General features: G+C 33.7%; 1 protein-coding gene across 2 annotated transcripts in view; it reads left to right on the forward strand.

The window, feature by feature from the left end:
• SKAP2 (src kinase associated phosphoprotein 2) overlaps window positions 1-21,026 on the forward strand; it is a 143,698-nt gene extending 122,672 nt beyond the window's left edge. Inside the window, exons 11-13 of one of the 2 annotated variants that reach the window (XM_083376690.1) lie at window positions 7,153-7,265; window positions 16,504-16,605; window positions 18,316-21,026. In XM_083376690.1, the coding sequence (XP_083232816.1) occupies window positions 7,153-7,265; window positions 16,504-16,596 (206 nt within the window). In that variant the 3' untranslated portion in view covers window positions 16,597-16,605; window positions 18,316-21,026. The remainder of the gene's footprint in view (window positions 1-7,152; window positions 7,266-16,503; window positions 16,606-18,315) is intronic. The other variant, XM_083376691.1, reaches the window with a different exon arrangement.
• Window positions 21,027-21,226: the final 200 nt, after the last annotated feature.

Here is a 21,226-nt window from a genome sequence, read left to right on the forward strand (position 1 = left end):
TATCACTTTCTTAAAATGAAAAAAAAAATCTTTTTAATGCTTATGTTTTAGCATTTACAGCATCACATCAAATTATACAATGCCTGAAAAGATTGCTGATCCTGTTTGAAAGTAGTGTACATTTCAGCGTTTCTCAAGTAACTGCAGCTGTGATAAGATAACTGTAGTTGGATTCCTTCCAACTCTTCTAATTTCTTATCCTGTGCAAAACTTTAAAATGTTGAGTCACCATATCAGAAGCTCCACAAACATTCCAGAGTGCCCATTTTTCCTAACATCTGTGGACTGATATTTGTCCAAATATTATGCTAATTACAGTTGCAGAAAAATAATATACAATCAAGCTTAATTTTCCAGTATACAGTGTTGAAAGAGTGAACTATTTGTATAATAAAATATTAATGTTTTTGTCCTAACATTTTTATGAGCTGATATAAAATTAAGTGGACATAACCATATTCCTGAGAGCATAATAATAATTATTTCCCAACATGAAATTCACTTCAGGCAATAGTTTGAACATTTCAAAGTAACCTCTGTCTCCAGAAACCTAAACATATAATGTTGTATTCTGAAGAGTGAATTGACAAAAGATATTTTCTTTCTTTTTCCTTTTTTGTTTGTGGGGGGGAGGAGTTTTCTGGGTATTATATCAGATGAGCTTATTTTATCCTTATTTAAGAATGTGATTCTTTTTTTTTACATTAAAACTTTCCACCCAAAATAATTGGCATACAGTAACTTCTGTTTGGTATCTGTGTGGTACATATGCATACATATATAGTACATAGCCAGAAGATATGAAAAAACACAACCAACCCAAAATATAGCAATACTAATCAAATTAGAAAAAAATATAGAATAGTGAATAAACGTGACATTTGTAGAAACTAAAAGTATATATATATAATTTATTTTATTTATTTATCACATTTAGAAACTGCCCATCTCACTCACAGAGGGACTCTGTGTGATGTACAATTAAAAATATCAATATAGAACTACCTCAATCTTTTAAGTCATATAAACTATCTATTGTTCCATTCTCTTAATGCAACACATTATTTTGGCTCAATAAAATAATATAGAATATATTAGATTCTTAGTATTCTACCACATAAGTGCCTTAGAGAGTTAAATATACAGTTAAATATAAGAGAGAATATAAAAAGATATTCAATCAATATTAATTACGCTTTCAAATGTTATGGTTACAAGCATTACTAATTACAGTACTTGAGATTTAAAATTAATATGAATGTAAAATAAAATTTTAAAAATGAAGGAAGAGCATAAACAAAATACTTGATTTACAATAATAGTTTCACCCTTAAGGTAAATTAATTATTGTTAAACTTTCCGTCATGTTTTTGCATGGTGTGTGTGTGTGTGTGTGTACGTACACCTACAGTATGTATCTTGACCAACTAGTAGCATCTTTTTTTTTCTTTTTCTCTTTTACTTTAAACTGTACTGGTTACATATCCCTCCTGAACAAATCTGTCTTTGGACTGGAATGCTGGAAAAAATGGTTGTGTCTTCCTAGGCCATCTTTTTCAGTTTAAGCCTCTGAGACTGCTGCACTTTGCTTACCTGGGCATAAACCACATTAAAATTTAGCACTTACTTCTGAGTAGACATACACTTGCATCTTCCTCTGTGTAATCTTAATAAAGGTGAAGAAGAAGAAGCATGACACCGATTAAAACCGTCCCTCCCTGCTGCTTCCCCTTCCAGTCAGGCATGCATATACACCCACATAGAAGCTTGACACTTCTTGTGTGTTTGTACTGTTAACTGGTTACCACAATTCAGGGTGTAAAACTCAGTTTTTACTGTCTTAACAAGCATTTATATTACACTGTTGCCTTTGGTCTAGTCAATATTTAGGCCAGGCATCAAAACTAATAATAAACAATCTTTCTAACTTTGCATGTTCCATATATGAAACTGTATTGAATGGCTCAGAGCAATTGCATTTTACATTAATGACAATAGAAATATATAATCACCATTAGATTTATAATCACATTTAAGCTGATACCTATCTGAATTAAAGTGATTGTATGGTACTCTTTTAGGTTTGCAATTCCCTAAATGAAGGCAGCCTGCTATGCATATTATGCAAATCCCTGTTTCATTATGCAAAGTAAGCATTTTCTACCAATTGCTTTGTGTTTTGCTCCTGGCATATGTCACCATATTTGAGGAAGGAATGTTGGATGCCAGGAAAGAGTCACTTAAATCATCTTACTGCTTTCTTCTGAACTTGAAAGCCAAAATCTTCCTACTGCTTTTTATTTATTTATTGAATCTGAATTGCATCACAGGAAGACCTCCGTTACCTCTGCTCCCCCTGTCCATTTTCCTGATTGAAAATTATTTCCAGACTAATTAATTTCAACAAAAAGCAACATAGAGAAATCATGTGATCCTTTCTTTTGACAGATAGAAACTTGAAAGTTACTCTAACATTTAAGTCTTGATAACAGACTGATGGCATTAATATGTTTATACATAGAAGATCCTGTTTGCAGATCTTCTGCAACACATCTGGATGGACTTCAGGAACATGATAAAGTAGAATGGGAAGAGATGTCAGAAATGTTAACCTACAAGAAGTTCCATGGAGAAGGATGTTATTTTTCTCCTCCCAAATTCTTGGCAAGTTCTTATCAAAAACTTGTATGTTTAGAAGGAAATGAATTTACAATTAGCAGAAATAACATTTAAAAAGCAATTCCAAGGATGTCTACCTAGAACAGTATGTTGCTTCAACTGGAGATTTTGATGAACTCAATAAGAAAATAAAGTTGCGGGGTTTTTTAGATTGCATAGATGAGCTGGATTCCTAATTTCCGAATCAACCCTGGAACATGTCCAATCCATTTGTATTCAAATAAATGGTCATTTTAACATTACAAACAATAAGCTACTAACAATTTGCAGATCAAGGTACTTTATATAGAGGAAAATGTTGAATCACCTTGATCCTATTTGTGAAGCTATTGACCACATTTCCTAAATCAAAATACTCTTTTTAAAATATTGACTATATAGAATCATAGGATCATAGGTCTGGAATGGGTTTTGAATCTAGTACAAACCCCTACTCAAGCAAGAGTCCTTATTTCCTTCAGTGATGGAGCACCCACATTTCCAGAAGGCAGACTGTTTCATTGGTTAAACATTCTTCATAACCTCTTTCCCACATCCCAAAATCTGTTTATCTGTCTCCCTCAAGTACACATAGAAGTTGAGACGGAACTGTTAGAAAAAATCTGTTAGTAGACTCCATCTCAGGCCCTTTCAAGTCAACTACACATAAGAAATAGCTGTGTTGCTCCAAAATGGATTAATTGCTGCTTGGAAACTTTTTTAAAGTTTAAAGACTGAAAAGACTAGCTCCTTTCTCAGGATATCAATATCAGGTGAGACTGGACACTTTGGACTCTAAATGAAGATAAGAGAATAACAGGTGAAAAATGTGCTGTATTTCTGCTATGTGGGAAGGTTATCTTATTCATTGTGCTATGAATTAGATGTCCTGGTTTGAAAGAAAAGAATATAAGCATGGCAGCCAGAGTGATTCCTTGGGTTACAAAAGTGTTTCTCAATTAATCCTTCACATGTTCCTGCTAGAACACAGAAATTTATTCTAACATTCCTAGCTGGGCATGTTGAAGAATGGCCTTGCAGCTATTCCACCATAGAGGGATCTTACTTCTTGTTCCTCCTTGTGTTCATTCTTTTGAATGACTTCAACCACCTGCAAAGGAAAGCTCTCTGCCTCAGTATTTTTATCTGTTGCTTTCATTGTTTTTGCAAAGAGATGGTGGTTAAACCAGACTTTCGTCTCCATGCCATTGGGGATATCCTTTTCTTTCTGCCTACCCTGCTTTCATGGTATCTTTTTACCCTCTTTCTTTTTGCAGCAGCTTCTGTAAGATAGGATTTCCCTCTTCACTTTCTCCTGTTGCTCTTCTTGCTTCTTTTGCAAAACAGCAAATGTCTCTCGGATTCTCCGCTATGTTCCGTCAGCTTTTTGTCAGCCTCAGCTTTTGACTTTGCCTTCCAGTAAAGAACAGGAACTCTTTTGTTTATTAGTTTTATATTCTGCCTTTCATCCAGAAGCTGAAGATGGCATAGATAGCGCTCCTTCCTCTTTTCCCCAATCTGAGATAGGTTGGTCTAAAAGAGTGTTTCTCAATTTAGCAACTTTAGTTTCTGTGGACTTCAATTCCAAAGAATTTTCCAACCAACATGCTGAGAGCTGAAATCCACACATCTTCAGGTTGCCAAGATTGAGAAACTCTTAAGACAAAATGAGTGGCCTGAAGTCAGCCAAAGTTTTCGTGGCGCAGGATGGACTGGAAACCTGGATCTCCATTCCTAGTCCAACACTTTATTGATGTACCAAGCTGGCTCTGTTCTTTATTTTTGTTTTTTGAGAGACTTGGGTTGTTCAAAAGAATGACTTTAAGATACATATTAAAAGTTGAGAGCCAACTTTTAGCCCATGCATTGGGCTACAGTACTAGATGTAATGTCAGTTCTGTATGGCTTATACAGTTGATGTAGAAATTCTGAGTCTTAAGAAAATGCTAATTAATATCTCATTTAGGAAAATATGCATATTATTTGATATGAACATGATGATTTAGATGGCCTTTTCTGTATTGTGGTCTGTGTCGAAAAAATAATTTATGGGCAAGACAAAATTAATTTCATTTGATTTCTTTTTCATTTAAGATTTAATACTTTTAATATGACTATCCTCTCACCATATACTTCAATTTTCTCTTTAAATTACAGCTTTATATCTTCAAGGAAGTGCCTGGGATGTACTAAATTTTGAAGTAGCTATTCAGGTTAATAAGGGTTATTTTAGATCCCTTGTTTTTTATTGTTTAGTATTCTCTCGACTATCCATTTGACTATATGACTTGATAAAGATAACATACATTTAAATCTTACTGCTCCCTTGAACACATCAAAGTGGCACATACAGTCTCATACAATCTTCTTGTGAGATGGTTAGGTTGAGATTCAGCACTGCACAAAGTCAATCACTGACCTCTGTGTAACTAGTAAGAATTTGAAACTGTTCAGCGTCCTAACTGTCATGCCACAGAAGTTAAATGTATCTATTAATAATGTGCAAAGTCATATTAAAATAATTATTTTAAAGCCAGTTTAAAATATGTCTTAAGTATTTTAAGCCATCTCTTATTTCCTAAAACCTAATGAGGACCCATCAGTATAGACCATGAGAGTACTTAAGTTCAAAATATGGAAGCATTTTGATCTTAGTAACATCAACATGATTTCAGCTTAGGTACACTGAATAATCCTAGAGGAATAAATGCCACATAATTATCCTTGAGGTAAGATGGCGGCCTATAAATTTATTTAATTAATTAATAAAATAATTAAAACTGATTTTGTAGACTAAATTCAGGAATTCCACTCATAACATGGTCTCAATGGTTTTTATTTTAGATTAGCAGTCTGATTTTTTTGTTTAATGTAATCTAGATATTCTATTTGTATTAAAGATTATGGCTTGTAGGGACACCCTGTGAAACAAGAGCCAATCATAATTTCATGAATTATATGACCCGCCCAGTTAAGTTACATATGTTTGTTCCCCTTCTTAACATTAAGTTGGAAAATCAGTAAGATACTCCATGGTTGGGAGATGTTGTTGAATCCTACCTCATTATGAAACTGTTTCCAATTTCTGTAGGTAGCAGGAGGTTAAATTCCTAATGTATCCTAATAAATTATGAAAGTGTGTATGTGTTTGCTTATAGGATTAACAAATTGCACTAAAAATAATAATTGTCGAAAATGAACCATGACTGCGCAACCGATCCCAAGCGCCCTCTAGTGTTATATAATGGCAGTTAAAATATTCCTTTTTTGGAGCAATGCGCTAAGTTATTTTATGATTTTATTTGTTGGGGTATGTATTTGTTGTCGGGGTAGAGTTGAGGTGTTTCAGTAGAGACATTTGACTGAATCATAATGAAGGAAGTAGTGAAAGAAATCCATATTACATTCCAATGCACTAAGAAGTAGTGAAATCTAAATATAGCTTTTATTTTATGGGTTAAGTGTACAGTCTGTACAACCAAAGGCTCTCTAAGTTTCTAAAATGCTGTTTCTGTCATGCAAATGGGAATGATTTTTCAATATGTAGCAGTAATTTCCATCTTGTTCAGAAAGCTACACATAACAGTGGAAGGAGGGTTAAATGACATGAAAATAATATTCTGTCTATTAGCAGAGTGGCATTTTGTCTCCTTAATAAAATTGAGATACCTTCCCATATAATCTAATCAATTGCATGATCCTTATCTTTGGGCAAAAAGATGCAGACGATGAATACATTTGCATCTAGTCTGGTTTTTGTAACCCTATCACAGCTGTTTGCCTCATTGGGGATGCTCATTGGTGGGTTAACTCAGTCAGTTCACTTCTTACGGACCTGAAAACAGGAAATTGTCTGCCATGCATGCAGAAGCTTGCAGTATATTTTAGTGGTATTGCCTTGTGTGCTCCAGTAAATGTTTTGGTGTATGGTATGCATATGACAAAGCATTTAATATGCTGTTATTGTGGCATTACAGAACAAACAGAGCTAAAATAATCTATCAGTTAATGGTCTGTATGGCAGTTAGAACGTAGCACATTCATTGTGCTTATGTTCTTAGAAGGATGAGTTTATATCTAAAGAGTGTTGCTGACACAAATACATTTCTTTTAAAAATGCAGCTGCAGCAAGATTCTGTCTACAGAAATATCTACAATGGTTTTGTGCTAGATCTCAAAAAGAGTGAAATTTTCAAAGATTTCACCCTTCCAGTCTTCAAAGAAACATTTGTTTGTCTGTTGCCAAATTTTTTCCTAAGGTCAGCAGCCCTGTTTCACATTTCTTGTGTGAAAATGAATACTGTAGCAGTGGCAGAGAAGATGTAGAGCTAAGTTTTACAATGGAAAAGAAGCTTTTTTATGTTACACTTAGAAAGACTAGTAAAAACCAAAGGGAGATGTACTCTTTTTTTAAAAAAAAAAAGACTGAAAAAAGCTTCATCAGAGCAGCAACCAGGCTCAAAAATCTAATGTATGCATCTTTTTCTTCCCCAGGCAATAAAAAACCCGATTATGTTAATTTCTATCAAGGTTTATGGGACTGCACTGGGGATGTTCCTGATGAGCTGTCATTCAAACGTGGTGATGTTATCTACATTCTCAGTAAGGTATCGTATTCCACCCCTAAAAGATAGGTATGGGGAGATAGTTGAAATAAGACCAAAGGAAAAAAAAAGCAAACTTCAAGGTCGTGAGGAAATGGGCATTTCCTTTGCATCTTTCACACTTGGTGAGAAGTTCCTTGCACATTAATTATTTTGTCAATTTAATGTAACCACATTTGAAGTTTTATTGTGCAACAGGAATTGTCTTTAAAACTTATTTATCTCTGTTTGGAATCTTGGTTACACACCACTAAGTAACTTCCCGCTGAGACAATACTCTTATTGCTTGTAAAATGTATCTTTGTCAATATAGTATGAAGTGAATGCGAATGTATATGTTTTACTTCCTTTTCTTTGGTACTTCTTGTGTATGCTGAGAGAGAGAGAGAGAGAGAGATGGTGGGAGGGAGGGGAAAGAGAGAGAGAGATTCGTATAAGACTAAAAACCTCACATTATTTTATTGTGAAGAAAGATTTAATGGCAACTTTATCTGGGAGTTGGTTGCTGCCTTGAACCACTCAGTAGGACTACACCTTTCAGATAACTTTGCATGGAAAACTGGCTGGAGCACTTTTTTTTTTTTAGCCACAATGTGCAACTCTTTGCAGAACTTTTTAAAATTGCTACCATACCAAAACCAGAGGTTACTCATGACATCAGAATTTTCATCTAATACTTTCCTAAGAACGTCAGTAGCTTCTAGGCTAATATTTTTATAATATTCTCTGAGCCATGCCTTCATAATAGTAAAGTGCAGAACGTTTCCTGTTTGAGCTAAAAATAGCTAGAAGTGATCCAAGAAGATATAGTGTTACTAATGATAATTTGACCATGAATTTGTTCTGTTTGTTGTAAATCTAACAACTAAGTAACTCATGTGTTCTACTAACCCTATGGTTAGTAGGGTTGTTTATTAAATCTGCCCTCCTGACAGTCCTTGGATGAATAATATTTTAATCTCATGTTACAGATGGAAACAGAGTATGTTACTAATAGAAGAAGAGTTTGATGCAACATTACTTACATGTAGATCATGCTTTACCTCCTCCTTTTGCATTATTTAATTCGGTAGGAGGTTGCTAGACATAGAGCGAGACAGAGCAATCTTCCTATCAATCTTCCTATTTGATATTTAAGAAGAAGCCCCTTTGAACAAAATGGGTGGGTTTATTTTTAAGAAACAGTACATTGGATTATATTTAATGTTTAGCTTTCAAGAATTGTCACTTGAATGTGTAAACTAAACGCTAATCCAATTTAGAACATAAAGCATAGAATAATAGGTTTGGAAGGGACCTTGGAAGTCTTCTAGTCCAACCCTCTGCTCATGCAGGAGATCCTATACCATTCTGGGCAAATAGCTGTCTAGTCTCTTTGTAAAAACCTCCAGTGATGGAGTACCCACAACTTCTGGAGGTAAGCCATTCCATTGATTAATTGTTCTCACTGTCAGGAAATTTCTCCTAGTTCTAGTTTGGTTTTCTCTTTAATGATCTTCCACCCATTATTTCTTACTGCCCTCAGGTGGCTTGGAAAATAGGCTGAGCTCTTCTTCCCTGTGACAATCTCTCAAGTACTGGAGGACTGCTACCATATCACCCCTAGTGTCTCTCTTCATTAGATTAGATTATTCCCTCAATCGTTCATCGTACCATTTTGTCTCTAGACATCTTTTCATCTTTGTTGCTTTTTTGCACTCTTTCTAGGATTTCAACATCTTTTTTGTATTGTGGTGACCAGAACTGGATGCAGGTATTCCAAGTATGGTTTCACTAGTACAGTATAAAGCAGTATTATCACTTCACATGTTCTTGAAACTATTCCTCTGTTAATGTAGCCCAAGACAGCATTAACTTTTTCAGCAGTTGCAATTCACTGCTGGTTCATACTTAAATGGTAGTCTTCTAGGATACCTACATCCTCTCACAGTTACTACTGTTAAGCCAGGTACCACCTATTCTATACCTGTACATTTGGTTTCTTTTCCTTATGTGTAGAAGCTTACTTTTCTCACTCATTGCATTTGTTGGATAGGGCCCAGTGTACAAATCTGTCAAGATCCTTCTGAGTCTTGAGTCTATCTTGAGCCTAACACTTTAGGTGTTAGCTATCCCCCCCCCCCCAGCTTAAAGTTGTCTGCAAATTTAACAAGTTCCCTTCTATCCCCTCATTTAGATCATTTATGAAGAAGTTCAAGAGTGTTGAACCTTGAATTCTACTCCATGTAGATCTAGTTCCATTGAGGATTATATGCTGAGTATGGTTGGTTAGCCAATTGCAAATCTATCTGGTGGTGATACTGTCTATCCCACATTTTTCTGTCTTAGCAAGAAGTAGAATATGATCTACTTTGTTGAATGCCTTACTGGAGTCGTAAGTAATCTATGTACATAGCATTTCCCTTATCCATTAATTTAGTCACTTTATCAAAGAAGGCAATAAGATTTGGCTGGCAAGAATTATTTTTGACAAATGCTGGTGTCTAGTAATACCTTGCTTGTTTCTTGTAACTAACTTGTAGGTTTCTTCTACTAAGTAATTTTTAGGGTTCTTGTAATTAAGCTCCTAGATTTTTTAAAAGTACTTTTATACCATTTTTAATAGTAAGATTAATTGTTATTCGACTGTTCCATTATAAAAGAGAATATTAGTTGGAGTCCCCTTGTCCTCTAACCTGTCTCATACTTTGTTAAATGTATTTGGAATATTTGGCTTTTGATTGAGATCTTGCAACTTGGTTATATTTTGAGTTACTTAATTTTTAAAACTGAAAAGAAATGTAAATCAAAATTTAACTTGTTTTTTCAGTTTGAGTATTGCTATTGTAAATACTTCAGCAGTCTTCTATCAGCTCTGAATTTAGGAAACAAAAATGCACAGGATAATAATTTATCCAGTTCTGAGAGTTATTAGTCAGAGAAAGAATTTAAGAGTACTTGCTAAGGTAAAATAATCTAAAGCTTTTGAAGCTTAAGAACTTGATCAAACATTTCTTAAAGCTGTCAATATTTCTTAAGAGTATAAAAAGCTTTAGCTATTTGGCACCTGGTAATTCTTGGTTGTTGTTTTTGTGTGTGTGTGTATGTGTTTTTTAGAAAAATAATTCTTTACCCCATCTAGTGGTTGAAAATTAGAGGTGCACTGGTTAATGTGTGGTGTTCAAAAGTGGGTGTCAGAAATTTAACTTCGGCTTCGTCTTAGTTATTACCTATTACCCCCTTATCATATATCAGACCCTTTTTGACATTAATTCTGATCAAATCCTATTCTCATGAGAAAGAATTAAATGTAGACATTATATGCTGTAGAAAGAATATAGTATAAATTAAAAGATAAAACAGGAACAAAATATTATTTCAACAGAAAAGAGTTTTCATTTTATTACATTTTCTGTATGTTCATTGCTGAAAAAAATCCATAATGTAGTCTAAATTAATTATAATAGTGATTATAATCACAAAGTATTTTTTGTTAAGACTTTGTGTCTGTATCAGCATGTTATTGTGATTATTTTCTCTTGATTTTTATGAAGATATCAACTTCAGATAATTCCATAATTCTTTAATTAAACATCCACATATTTCAATTCATAGAGGAAATCAGTTAAGGTAATTTTGCAGAAACAAGGAACCAGAATTCATTTTTAAAATATAACAATTAAAATCAATATTTTGGTGTTAAAATAAAACTACAGGAGGAAACTCATGTCATGATTTTAGTGAATCGAGGAACTTTTGTTAACAATTGGATAAATGATGTGTTACACTTCTTTAAAACCAAATGCACCTGAAACTGAAAAAGCTGATTTAACACTTAACATCCCACTCTTTCCATTTCTCAAAAAGCGTAGACATAATTTTCACTATAAATGTACATATTATCAAGATTTCCAGTGCTTTTATTATGAATACATAATAAGGTGTGAAAGTTGAAAATTGTTCTGTCAAGGTCAAGATTATTTTAATTTGTAAATTTGAGCAATTTCATCTGCCTGGAACATACAATTATAAGGCAACATGGTTGGTATTTTTATTCTTTTTATTAATAACAGAAATTGAGGTTTGGACATGTGTTTCATATAATCAGTTACTCTATGGGCCACCATTTGCACATTTACTTTAAGAGTAATCAGGGCTTTTTTCTCATAGAACGCTCAGAACGGAGTTCCGGAACCTTTTTTGGATGGAACCTTGTAGGGTAGGCAAGGCAGGTTGTATGACATGTGTGAGTTCCGGCACCTTTTTCTTTTACAAAAAAAGCACTGAGAGTAATAATATTTAATAAGAGTGCAACTTCCATGACTCAGACAATATGGCTATCTGTGGAGTTTTGACATATAATATGGTATTGTTTTTTCGTAGAAGAATTTGACTTTGGTCAAGAGTAGCTCTGAGAAAAACCAAAATAAATCTGCTTTCTTAAATTTTGTCTAACAAAATAATAGAAATCTATTAAAATATTCCATAGAAGAAAACCTTGGTTTTCATTTTTTAAATGCAGGTGCAACATAGCCTTTTTATTCTGGACTGTATCTGAAGCATTTATTGAAATTGCTTTTGAAAAGTGTGCAGTAATTTACTAGAAATCATGATCATGTATTTTTCTTTTCTGTTACAGTAAACTGCTTGCCAATTTCAAACCATCCCCTACAATTCCATATTTCTGTGAGACTTTGCTGTTCCAGCATACTCAGTAAATTTATGCATCTGGATTATAGGACTTTTAGTTCATATATGAAGCATTTAAAGATACCATAATCAGTACCAAATCCAAAATTTGCAGTTAGTCTATATTTAGATAGCTTCACACAGAGCTTTCCAATAGCAAGTGAGCTGCCTTTTCTTGAATCTGTGGCCATACAATATTCCAATGCTAAACATTCATTAAGGATTTTTGTGTTTGTCATACTCATTTAGTTTGGCATATATTTTTAAAAATTATATAAAAATTTTCATGTCCTAATATGAGGTTGAATCAAGTAATTGTTATGAATCATCTTGAATGCATTCTTAATCATTTATAATCAGGTGATATTTTGTGGAATCTGTTTCTTGGAAGTAAATCTAGTATTATGAAATTTAGGAATTGCAGCCTTTGTCAGTACCTATAATCACATGGAAATCAGTGGAACTAATTTAAGGAAAATATTGAATGGAACTAAAGCTTCAAGTAGTTGGATCTGACCCATTCATTCTGTTTCATCACACAAGTGCATACAAAATCACATATGTATTAAAGACAGAGCACTCTCCATGGAAACATTTTTTACAGACAAAGAGGAGACTCTTAAGAGCAGTTTGTTTGGTGTAGGACTTTTAATTACAAAAATGTTAAGATAATAGCATTCTCAGTTATTACAGTCCTGAAATTTGAATGCCTTCCATGATAATGATGATCATAATAGTGTGCTTGTGTGCATGTATACGTGCACATTTAAACGTCACTTTAGAGAATTCTCATAGATTTATTTTGGATTAGGAAGTAGACCAACTGAAATAGGTTAACAATAGCAAAATTACATTATTTGAGTTTACTCTAAGTAAGAGAAATTTGAATCTGCTTCTCTCAAATTTAAAAGCATTTTTTCTTCCCTTTTCTTCCACTAGCCTCTTCTCACCTGCACATTTATTGTTAAGCAATTCATTATATAGGTCTTTAATTTCTTTCATGGTTACTTTCATACAATAAAGCATTACAGTGCTTCTAGATCTTGATAGAATTTCTCCAGAAGGAAAAAGAAGCTTTGTGTTAGTAATTACCTAACATTGTTGGGAGCTGACTGCAGGCTTCTTCCCAGTGATAACAGAATAGCCACATAATGCAGCTTCATAGTACATGATTAATAGAAAATAATTACACATCCTACAAAGGAATGCAATAATTCTTGTAAATTGACTAGAATGGTTTCTTGCAGATTAAAGGACTCTTCATTATTTTATCAGTCTTTCTGAAGCTGAATCAGTTGCCAAAGCTGTAAGAAAGAGCTGATGGGAAGGATACAAAGTATATCTAGACATGTAGAAGAATTAAAGATATTAGGTTTATCTATATCTGAATAGAATATGAACAATTAGGTTGCAAGTGGTATTCATACTATATTTGTTATTCATTACAATTAAATATTTGACTGTTGAGGCTGCCTGATATTTAAATTCAAGTCCCACCTTAAGCATTTTGTACTTGCATAAGCAATACTTCATGATCTCTTAAATAAATTTAGTGCACCTAAGGAGCTGCTTCATAGCATATATTATTTTGACTCTGAACATTAAATTGTAGGAAATGATTACATATGAATCTTGTTGGTAATCCGATTGTTCTTAATTGAGTCATTGATTTAATATTTTAGATAAATAATCTATGCCTGGCAATCTATAGAATAATACTGCAATTGAAATTGCAGTAATACTTGGGTTTTCTTTAGAGGTGACTGTTAAGTTCCATTCATTTATATTTGTGTGTGCACTCATACACAGAACTAGCATATGACTCTGAGGGTAGCTACTAGCCCAAATCAGTTGTCTTTTATTGTTGCTGAAAGTAATGTATCCCTAAAGATGCTGTAAAAGCATGGTCAAATTGACTTGTAAGTACATACAAAAGTTACAGACATTTTAAGAAAGGGGTGTAAGTAAATTAACTAATTAAAAATGGATGTCTCTGTAGTGATGGCAGTAACCTAAGGCTAAAACATTACGTTTTCAATATAGCAGTTCATTTTTTCTTTCCTGCTTATATTTCATATGCTTTAATTGGGATTCAGATTGCTTGTGGGCTTCATATCAAGAATAGTAAAGATAAAGTAAGATTTCAGTGTTTGAAGCCTGTCCATAAATAACTTCTGATACTATTATACTTCCATTGCCATAATATTTTAAATCAGACAAGTGCATTAAATTTAAATATTCTTAAATAGCAAGATGGGGTTTTTTTCGAGGGGGGGGGAGTTTATTATTTTAATTTGTGGCTCCTGAGGTCCATCCTCCTCATCACCCTCAGAATATGTTGCTTCCAAGTTCCTGAAATATCTACATGGAATATTGTCATTCTGTCATAAAAAGCTTTAATGACCCCTTAAGTAAAAAAAGCACTCTGCAAAACATCATGTTTGTTCTCTGCCCTGTTCTCCAGCCCACATTTACAAAAAAAAAAAGTTATTTTGGAAAGCTTCCTTGGCAAGATTCCTCTAACACAGGTGAGGACTGGCATTATGAGTGATTACTTGCACTTTAAATCTCTAGAGACTGTTGCTGTTGTGTATTTAAGCAGGCTAATGTGGAATGAAATGTGTTTATTAAACAAACATGCACAGCTGGAACATCTGAACCCCCTGGTGAGACAGCAAGTGCCTCTTGCCTTTAAGGGTTTTGGCCCCAGAATAATCAGTCCAGCAAAAGTCAATTCTTACTGTAAGCATGTAAGGAAACTTGCTTACTGAATTGCACTGGTGAACTAGCGTCATTTATAGCCATGTGGGAATAAAGAAGTTAAAAGTTTTTATTTGGAGCTCCTCTTCTATCCTGATGGCAAATGAGGTAAAAGCAGAACTCGGTGATGTGGTTTATTGTTGTGCCCTTTGGTTAAATGAGGGTATTGGCTTTTAATATCTCAAATTTATAGGAGTCTTAACTTTCCCCACTACATAAAATTGTCCTCATTATCAAAAACTAAAACAAAAATCTCTGGTATTTTATGTTACAGCATAATCTGGAGAAACCTTCTCCTAAGTGGTTCTGCCAAATTAGAAATTAAGGTGGACGTGAGATGGGAGGGACAGCCTCAGGAAGAAAGGCAAATTTGAGGTTATGAACAAGGGGTTAATGGATAGGAGTAGACAGGAAACAAATGTGAACTGAAGATAGCAGGGGATAGAAAGAATACACGGGCTGTTAATAGATTAGGGTTAATAGATCTGGCACAAGTTAATCAGATCATTTGAAGGAAGCCCTAGAAGGGATGGAAGTAATTTTGGTACCTTGCTGTTTCTATTCCCTTAAATGCTATGGAAGGATAGGTGAATTTGCATCCCATATAATGCCTAAATTCCATCAGAATGCATTAATGTTTAGCTTCAGGTAAAAACAGACTGGCAAACGCAACCCACTGTGGCAGAATGCTCTTTAGGTCTGTTCTATTTTCCTTCACTTTTTATACAGTTTAATGTCAGTCTGTCTTTTGAACAAGGAATCTGTTTTCTTCTGTTTCCTTTGACACATACTTTACTGGAATTCATTTTTAGTTGCTGAAAGTTATTGAGCTCCTGTTAAGATTAATCATAACAACATTTACCTTCCAGGGACAAAAACAATTAAATTTGATCTCTGTTATTTGGTATTGCTTTTGGAAAAGATTGTTTCCTTAAACTTTCATATACTTGGTTTGGTTTGGATTCATATTGCTATGCCTAAACAAAATTCAAAGCAAAATGCATTTAGTCATTTGTCAGGCATATAAGATCTGTGATAAAATTTTATGGCAGGAAGCATTGTTTAACACAGAGCAGGGGTAATGATACGCAATTATTTTATATGAATTTAACAAATAATATACGATCTTTTTCAACTTTGTTAAACTATTTCTGAGTTGGTACCAGTGGATATACATTTTTATGAAATACTGTATGTTTGTGTGTCTGTGTATATTTACGGTAATACAGAAGTATGTTTTTATTAGTGAAATCCAAACAGAATAGAGACAAATGAAGATGAGTCCAATCTGAACATTTCTGAAAAATGCTTCAAAAATGTGAAACCTTTTTTATATTAAAAAGTAGCCTTACAAGAAAGACTGCACCAGTTACCTACAACTGGAAAAATATTTCCAATTGAACGTGTGTAGAGATCCAGGGTTTATCTTCCTTTTTTTTTGTTTAAAAAGTGTTTATCACCATATCAGGAAATACAAACAAAACACATGATTATATAATCACATTCTTGTCTCATTGAGTATATATGGCTTGCAGGATCCATAGATAAGTAAATAGCTTTTTTAAAAAAATCTTTTTTCATACATAGAAACAGATGCCTAGCCATTTGAAGAGTAATGTCCTGTCTTGGCCCTAACTGTATTTCAAGTGCTTGAGAAAGTCCTGCGTACAACATTCATATGCTCTTCCTTAACATTTTAATTTTCCATTCACGCTCTTATAACTGTACATAAGGAGGAAACTTGAGTCATATGCAAAACTCTGTTGCATTCATATCAGACTAAAGGTTAATACTGCATATTGTTTTCAATTAGGAGTACAATAGATTTGGCTGGTGGGTAGGAGAAATGAGAGGAACCATTGGCTTGGTGCCTAAAGCCTACATAATGGAGATGTATGATATTTGAGAGGCAAGAGTAAGTACATTTTAATTCAATTTATGTTCTTTTACTCTGTTTTATATAGGTTTCTTTTCCTGGAATCTTTAATGTATTTCTTGGGATGGGAGGAGAAAAAAGATCTGTAATTTTTACATCAGATAAAATACTGTGTTTCTAGGAATAGCAAAAATGTTGTCCAATGATTCTGCGGTGGCAAAGGAAAAGATGGGTTTGTGATATTAGAAACCTGATCATTTGTGGTACTCTTTATCCAGGTTATGCTTGCAAACTACTTTTGACTGGATAGTTATTATTAATGGGCTTCAAGAAAAATCATGTGGTTCAAATGTTATATGTGCCTGGATCCTAAAACTTGTTTTATTACAAATTTTGAACATTCACAAGTCTTTTTTAAATACCTTTCATTGTAAAAGATTTAAATTCAAAATATTTCATATACCGTGACTATTTTCATTTTTTCCAGGCTATCCTCAAATTTGGCTGTGTTTAGCAGCTTCTTTTCCTATAGATATGTTTTGTATTTAGCTGTTTTAATAGCGATAACCCATGTGTGCCTAATATTAGGGCTGTGCAATTCTCCAGATACAAAAATGTGTTTTGGAGCCTGTGAGATGTTCTTATAGGACTTCCATGCAGCAGCCTAAATCAGCTGTATTTTTTCTAAGAATGTAGGAGCTTTCAACAGCTGCATCCTTGTAAAAGAGAGATGCTGCAGACAGACAGGTGTTACAAGTCCATAACTGTGTGTTCCAAAGATTTTTTTTTAATCTATCCCTCTTCAGTACAAATGCCAGCTCTGTTGAAGTTATAATTGTACTCCTGTTCACCCAAATTTCTTATGCTACCAATGATCTAAATAGGTTCCAGACCATGTGGACAAAGGTGGTGGTGCCACATACTGTTTTCAAGGATTTGTTTACATAACCAGATGTTCTGAAATTAATCTAAGAAACATTCTTGTTTCAGCTCATAGACTTTTCTCCCTTTCCCCAATTTTTTGAAAATTTGACATTGCAAGCTGAGAAGAATTAGGTACCAGTCTTTCTTGTTCACTTTTGCAGTCTTCATTTAGTTTAGATATGGGATTCATCAATTGAAATCTTGTAAAGATGTTGTTCTACATTAATAGGATAAGATTCAGTCATTTGTCACATGAAGTTGTTACATTATGTTGTGTCTCTACTCTCTACCAGCGCAAGGGACTAAGGGGTTTTCTATTCTGATTAATTACTGGGGAAAATGAGCAGAACGTCCGCATGGTTAGGGCATGGAGTGTTACTTTTTGACTAAAAATGAGAATATATATTGCTTGTAGGGTGCATTAAGCACATCTCTCCTGTTATTGCCTTATAATTTGTGAACTGCAGGTAACCAAGACTAAGGATATTATTTAGTATTTTTATTGATAAAGGAGGTGCTTTTTAATTTTTTTTTTTTGTTTTCATTAATCAAAGAAGGAAACAGGCCTCTAGTCTGTGCATTTTTGTACATCTGTTTTCTAAGATGTATTAAAGCTATAGATTAGGGACACATTAATTGTGGCGGGGTAGAAATGTAATGAATAAAGAAATTTCCAGTGTTTTCCTGAAATGTAGTTTCTCCCTGTAGTGGAGGATCATATTCCAAAACTATTTAGAGGCCCTTAGGTTGGGAAAACAGGGAGTGGAGAATTTCTTATGAGCTACCTTTTTGTAGTGGTAACAAGATTTTTCCTTTGTTTTCCAGCCAGGCTGATTCTGCAAACTGGAAGCCTACTAGTGGAGGTTGTAAAGAAGCTATAGAGATCTAAAAGGAATAAAAGACTGGGAAGATACATTTTTACTTTCATTTTTGGTATTTGCTTTGACACTCTTTATTATGGCATACAGTTATTTAGGGTTGTATTTATTACTTACTTGGTAAACGAGCATAACCTGATTATATGCACTTGAAATTTAATGGAAGAGAACTGCAATAAATTTTTGATGATCAGCCTAATTAATTTCAATATGTGCAACACAGAAGATTTTTGCAAGATTTTATGCCTCTACTTGACATAGTGATACATAGCAATGGATCTTTCCTGTAAACATTGTTATGATCTGCTTTTTCTCAACTGAAAAGGAAAAGCTTTTTCCTTCATTTGTATTTTAATCTTAAAAATTTAAATCACACGTGCGCGCGCACGCATGCACACACACACACACATGATGTGACACTGTGATAGCATATTGAAATATATATCTATTTTTAATATATTTGAAGGGGGTGTACATTACACATTATAGTATCAGTTCATGCATATTCTTAGGTACACATTTTTTTCTTAGCAGAGCTTTTAGGAATATAAGTGCTTCTTTCAAAAACTTGTTTGAATACTAACTTTGTTTGATTAATGGCTACGAATAATATAGAAATTATATTAGGCTGCTAAGTAATTAATGTATTTGATAAGTCCAGTATAAAATGCTAAGCAAAATCCATATTTTGAGTTTATTCTGTTTATTCCAAAATTCCTCATTTTTTTTCCTATATAGAGTGAGAGTTATGTTGATCCACAAACCATTGCAGTGGTCCAAACTGCTTTTGTTTGCTTATAATAACAAATCTGAGATAGGAAAATTGATATTTGGGTGACTTGTATTCTCTTTCCATATTTTGGCTGTCTCCTGGGATCACCTCCATTTGTATGCTCACGTTCTGCAGGTATCATGTTCTTAATCTCTTTTCCAGATTGACATAGGCAGCATTTTGATTAAGTCTGACTAACTTAAAATATTTCTCTGAAGTTCTGTTGTACTATTTCATCTGCATCTCTCAAAAGAGCAGAACCAAGAAGGGTTCAGTGTTAAGACTTTTTATTTTGGGGGTGCAGAGGCCATACATTTCATAAAAAATATGTATTGAGATCATAACAATGTTATTTTATATATTTCCTGTTTCTAAATTAATGGTGGCCAAAGACCAAGATTAGACCAAATTCTTCTAAAATTAATATAGCTCAAAATACAAAGTGCTCATAAGTTGAAAAAGTAAGTTGTCTTAAAAGGCTTTTATTCTGTTTATCTTTCTAGTTATCTTTTACCATGCATACATGCAAATAGTTTATCAAATAATGAAGCTATTAATTTTCTGCATATAATTCCATAAATATATTTTTTAAAAAACTAAAATCTTTACTCATAGAAAGCTAATACGATAAGGAGAAGGTTAATTGGCTGAGTTGGAAATAAACTCCCATTGCAATCAGAGGGATCTAAATGAATCTAATGTAGATTGTGATTTTATATGAACTTACAAGGAAATAAATCTTGTTTGCTTTTGAAGAAACATGTAAAAGGTTTCACCATTGAGTCTGTATCCAATTCTATCTACGCTAACCCATCGCAGAGAAGGGTTCAAAGAAATCTCCATCACTGCTTTCTGAAGTGGTATAATCCAGGAGCAGTTTTAGCATGTGGTTAATGATTTTTGGTATGCATCAAGGCATAAAAGCCTTTTTCAGTTGCAATGTTTATCTTATGTTTTATTGTTTTTTGTTTACAAATTCCATTGAAGACTATTGGCTAGACTATTATTTTAAGAACATTTATTGGTGAATGAAGAATTCTTTAGAAGGATTAATCATTCTTCAATTTTATGGATATGACCTGACATGCCTGAGATGCAATGATAGTTGACAAATAAAGAATTATATCACTATTCCAAAACGCTTGTTAGTGCTAGAAATAATGCTAATCTAAGAGTCTTTTGTATTAGCAATGTTTGCCAGAAGATGGCAGTAGACTTTCACGGCACATGCTGGTGAGAAACCCATCCCCCAGCCACTTTCTTTGGTGTTCAAATGATTTTTTTGCAACTTAAAATATCTGGAGAATTTTCTTCCCTTTTTCATGTTAATCCAGGAGAGGGAGTCCTTAGCCAACTGATCAATGACAAACCCTTCAAATAATTTTTCCTATGGATTGATTGGATGATGTAGACAGCAGTGATTTTATTGTTCTCTTAACCTTTCTTTCATGTACTAGCAAACACACCATTCAGAGTGCAGACATTTCAAAGGTACTATATTCATACCATTTAACTAGACGTACTTTAATCTAAGCCAGTAGAAATAAAAGGATGGGCATATTTATTTATGAAGGCTGGACAAATGCCATAAACTGGGAGAAGGGAGAAGAGGGGCTGGGGGGGGGGGGAAAACCCCATTAATGCGAACCATTTGGCAATGTATGCTAATTTGTTTGTTCTCATTATTTACTTATATTTCCTTGTGTTCCTTTGCAAACAAGTTATTTTGTAAGTCATATTTTATGTAATATCTTGCTTATTTTCTCTGCACTATATTTGTACTATACTGCCATTAGATCCTAGAATAACATTCCATGCTGCAAATTTTTAAGGTTCAAATAAAGTTTAATTGTTTGCAAACTGTTATGATGCTAATAATTCAGTAGCCTGCTGGGTTACTAATGAAATTACTTTGTTATGATTAATTTGGAAAATAGTGTGTTGATTGTAGTAATTAAACACAACAAGGTGAAGTAAATGATTCTAATGCCATCTGGCCTCCAGAATGAATAAGAAATGAAATGGACCTGTCATCTGAATTTATTCAGAGACGTAAGGGTAACACAGATGCTTTCCTGTGCAGAGA

Source organism: Vipera ursinii (genome assembly GCF_947247035.1).
Source record: "Vipera ursinii genome assembly, chromosome: Z".
NCBI lineage: Eukaryota > Metazoa > Chordata > Lepidosauria > Squamata > Viperidae > Vipera > Vipera ursinii.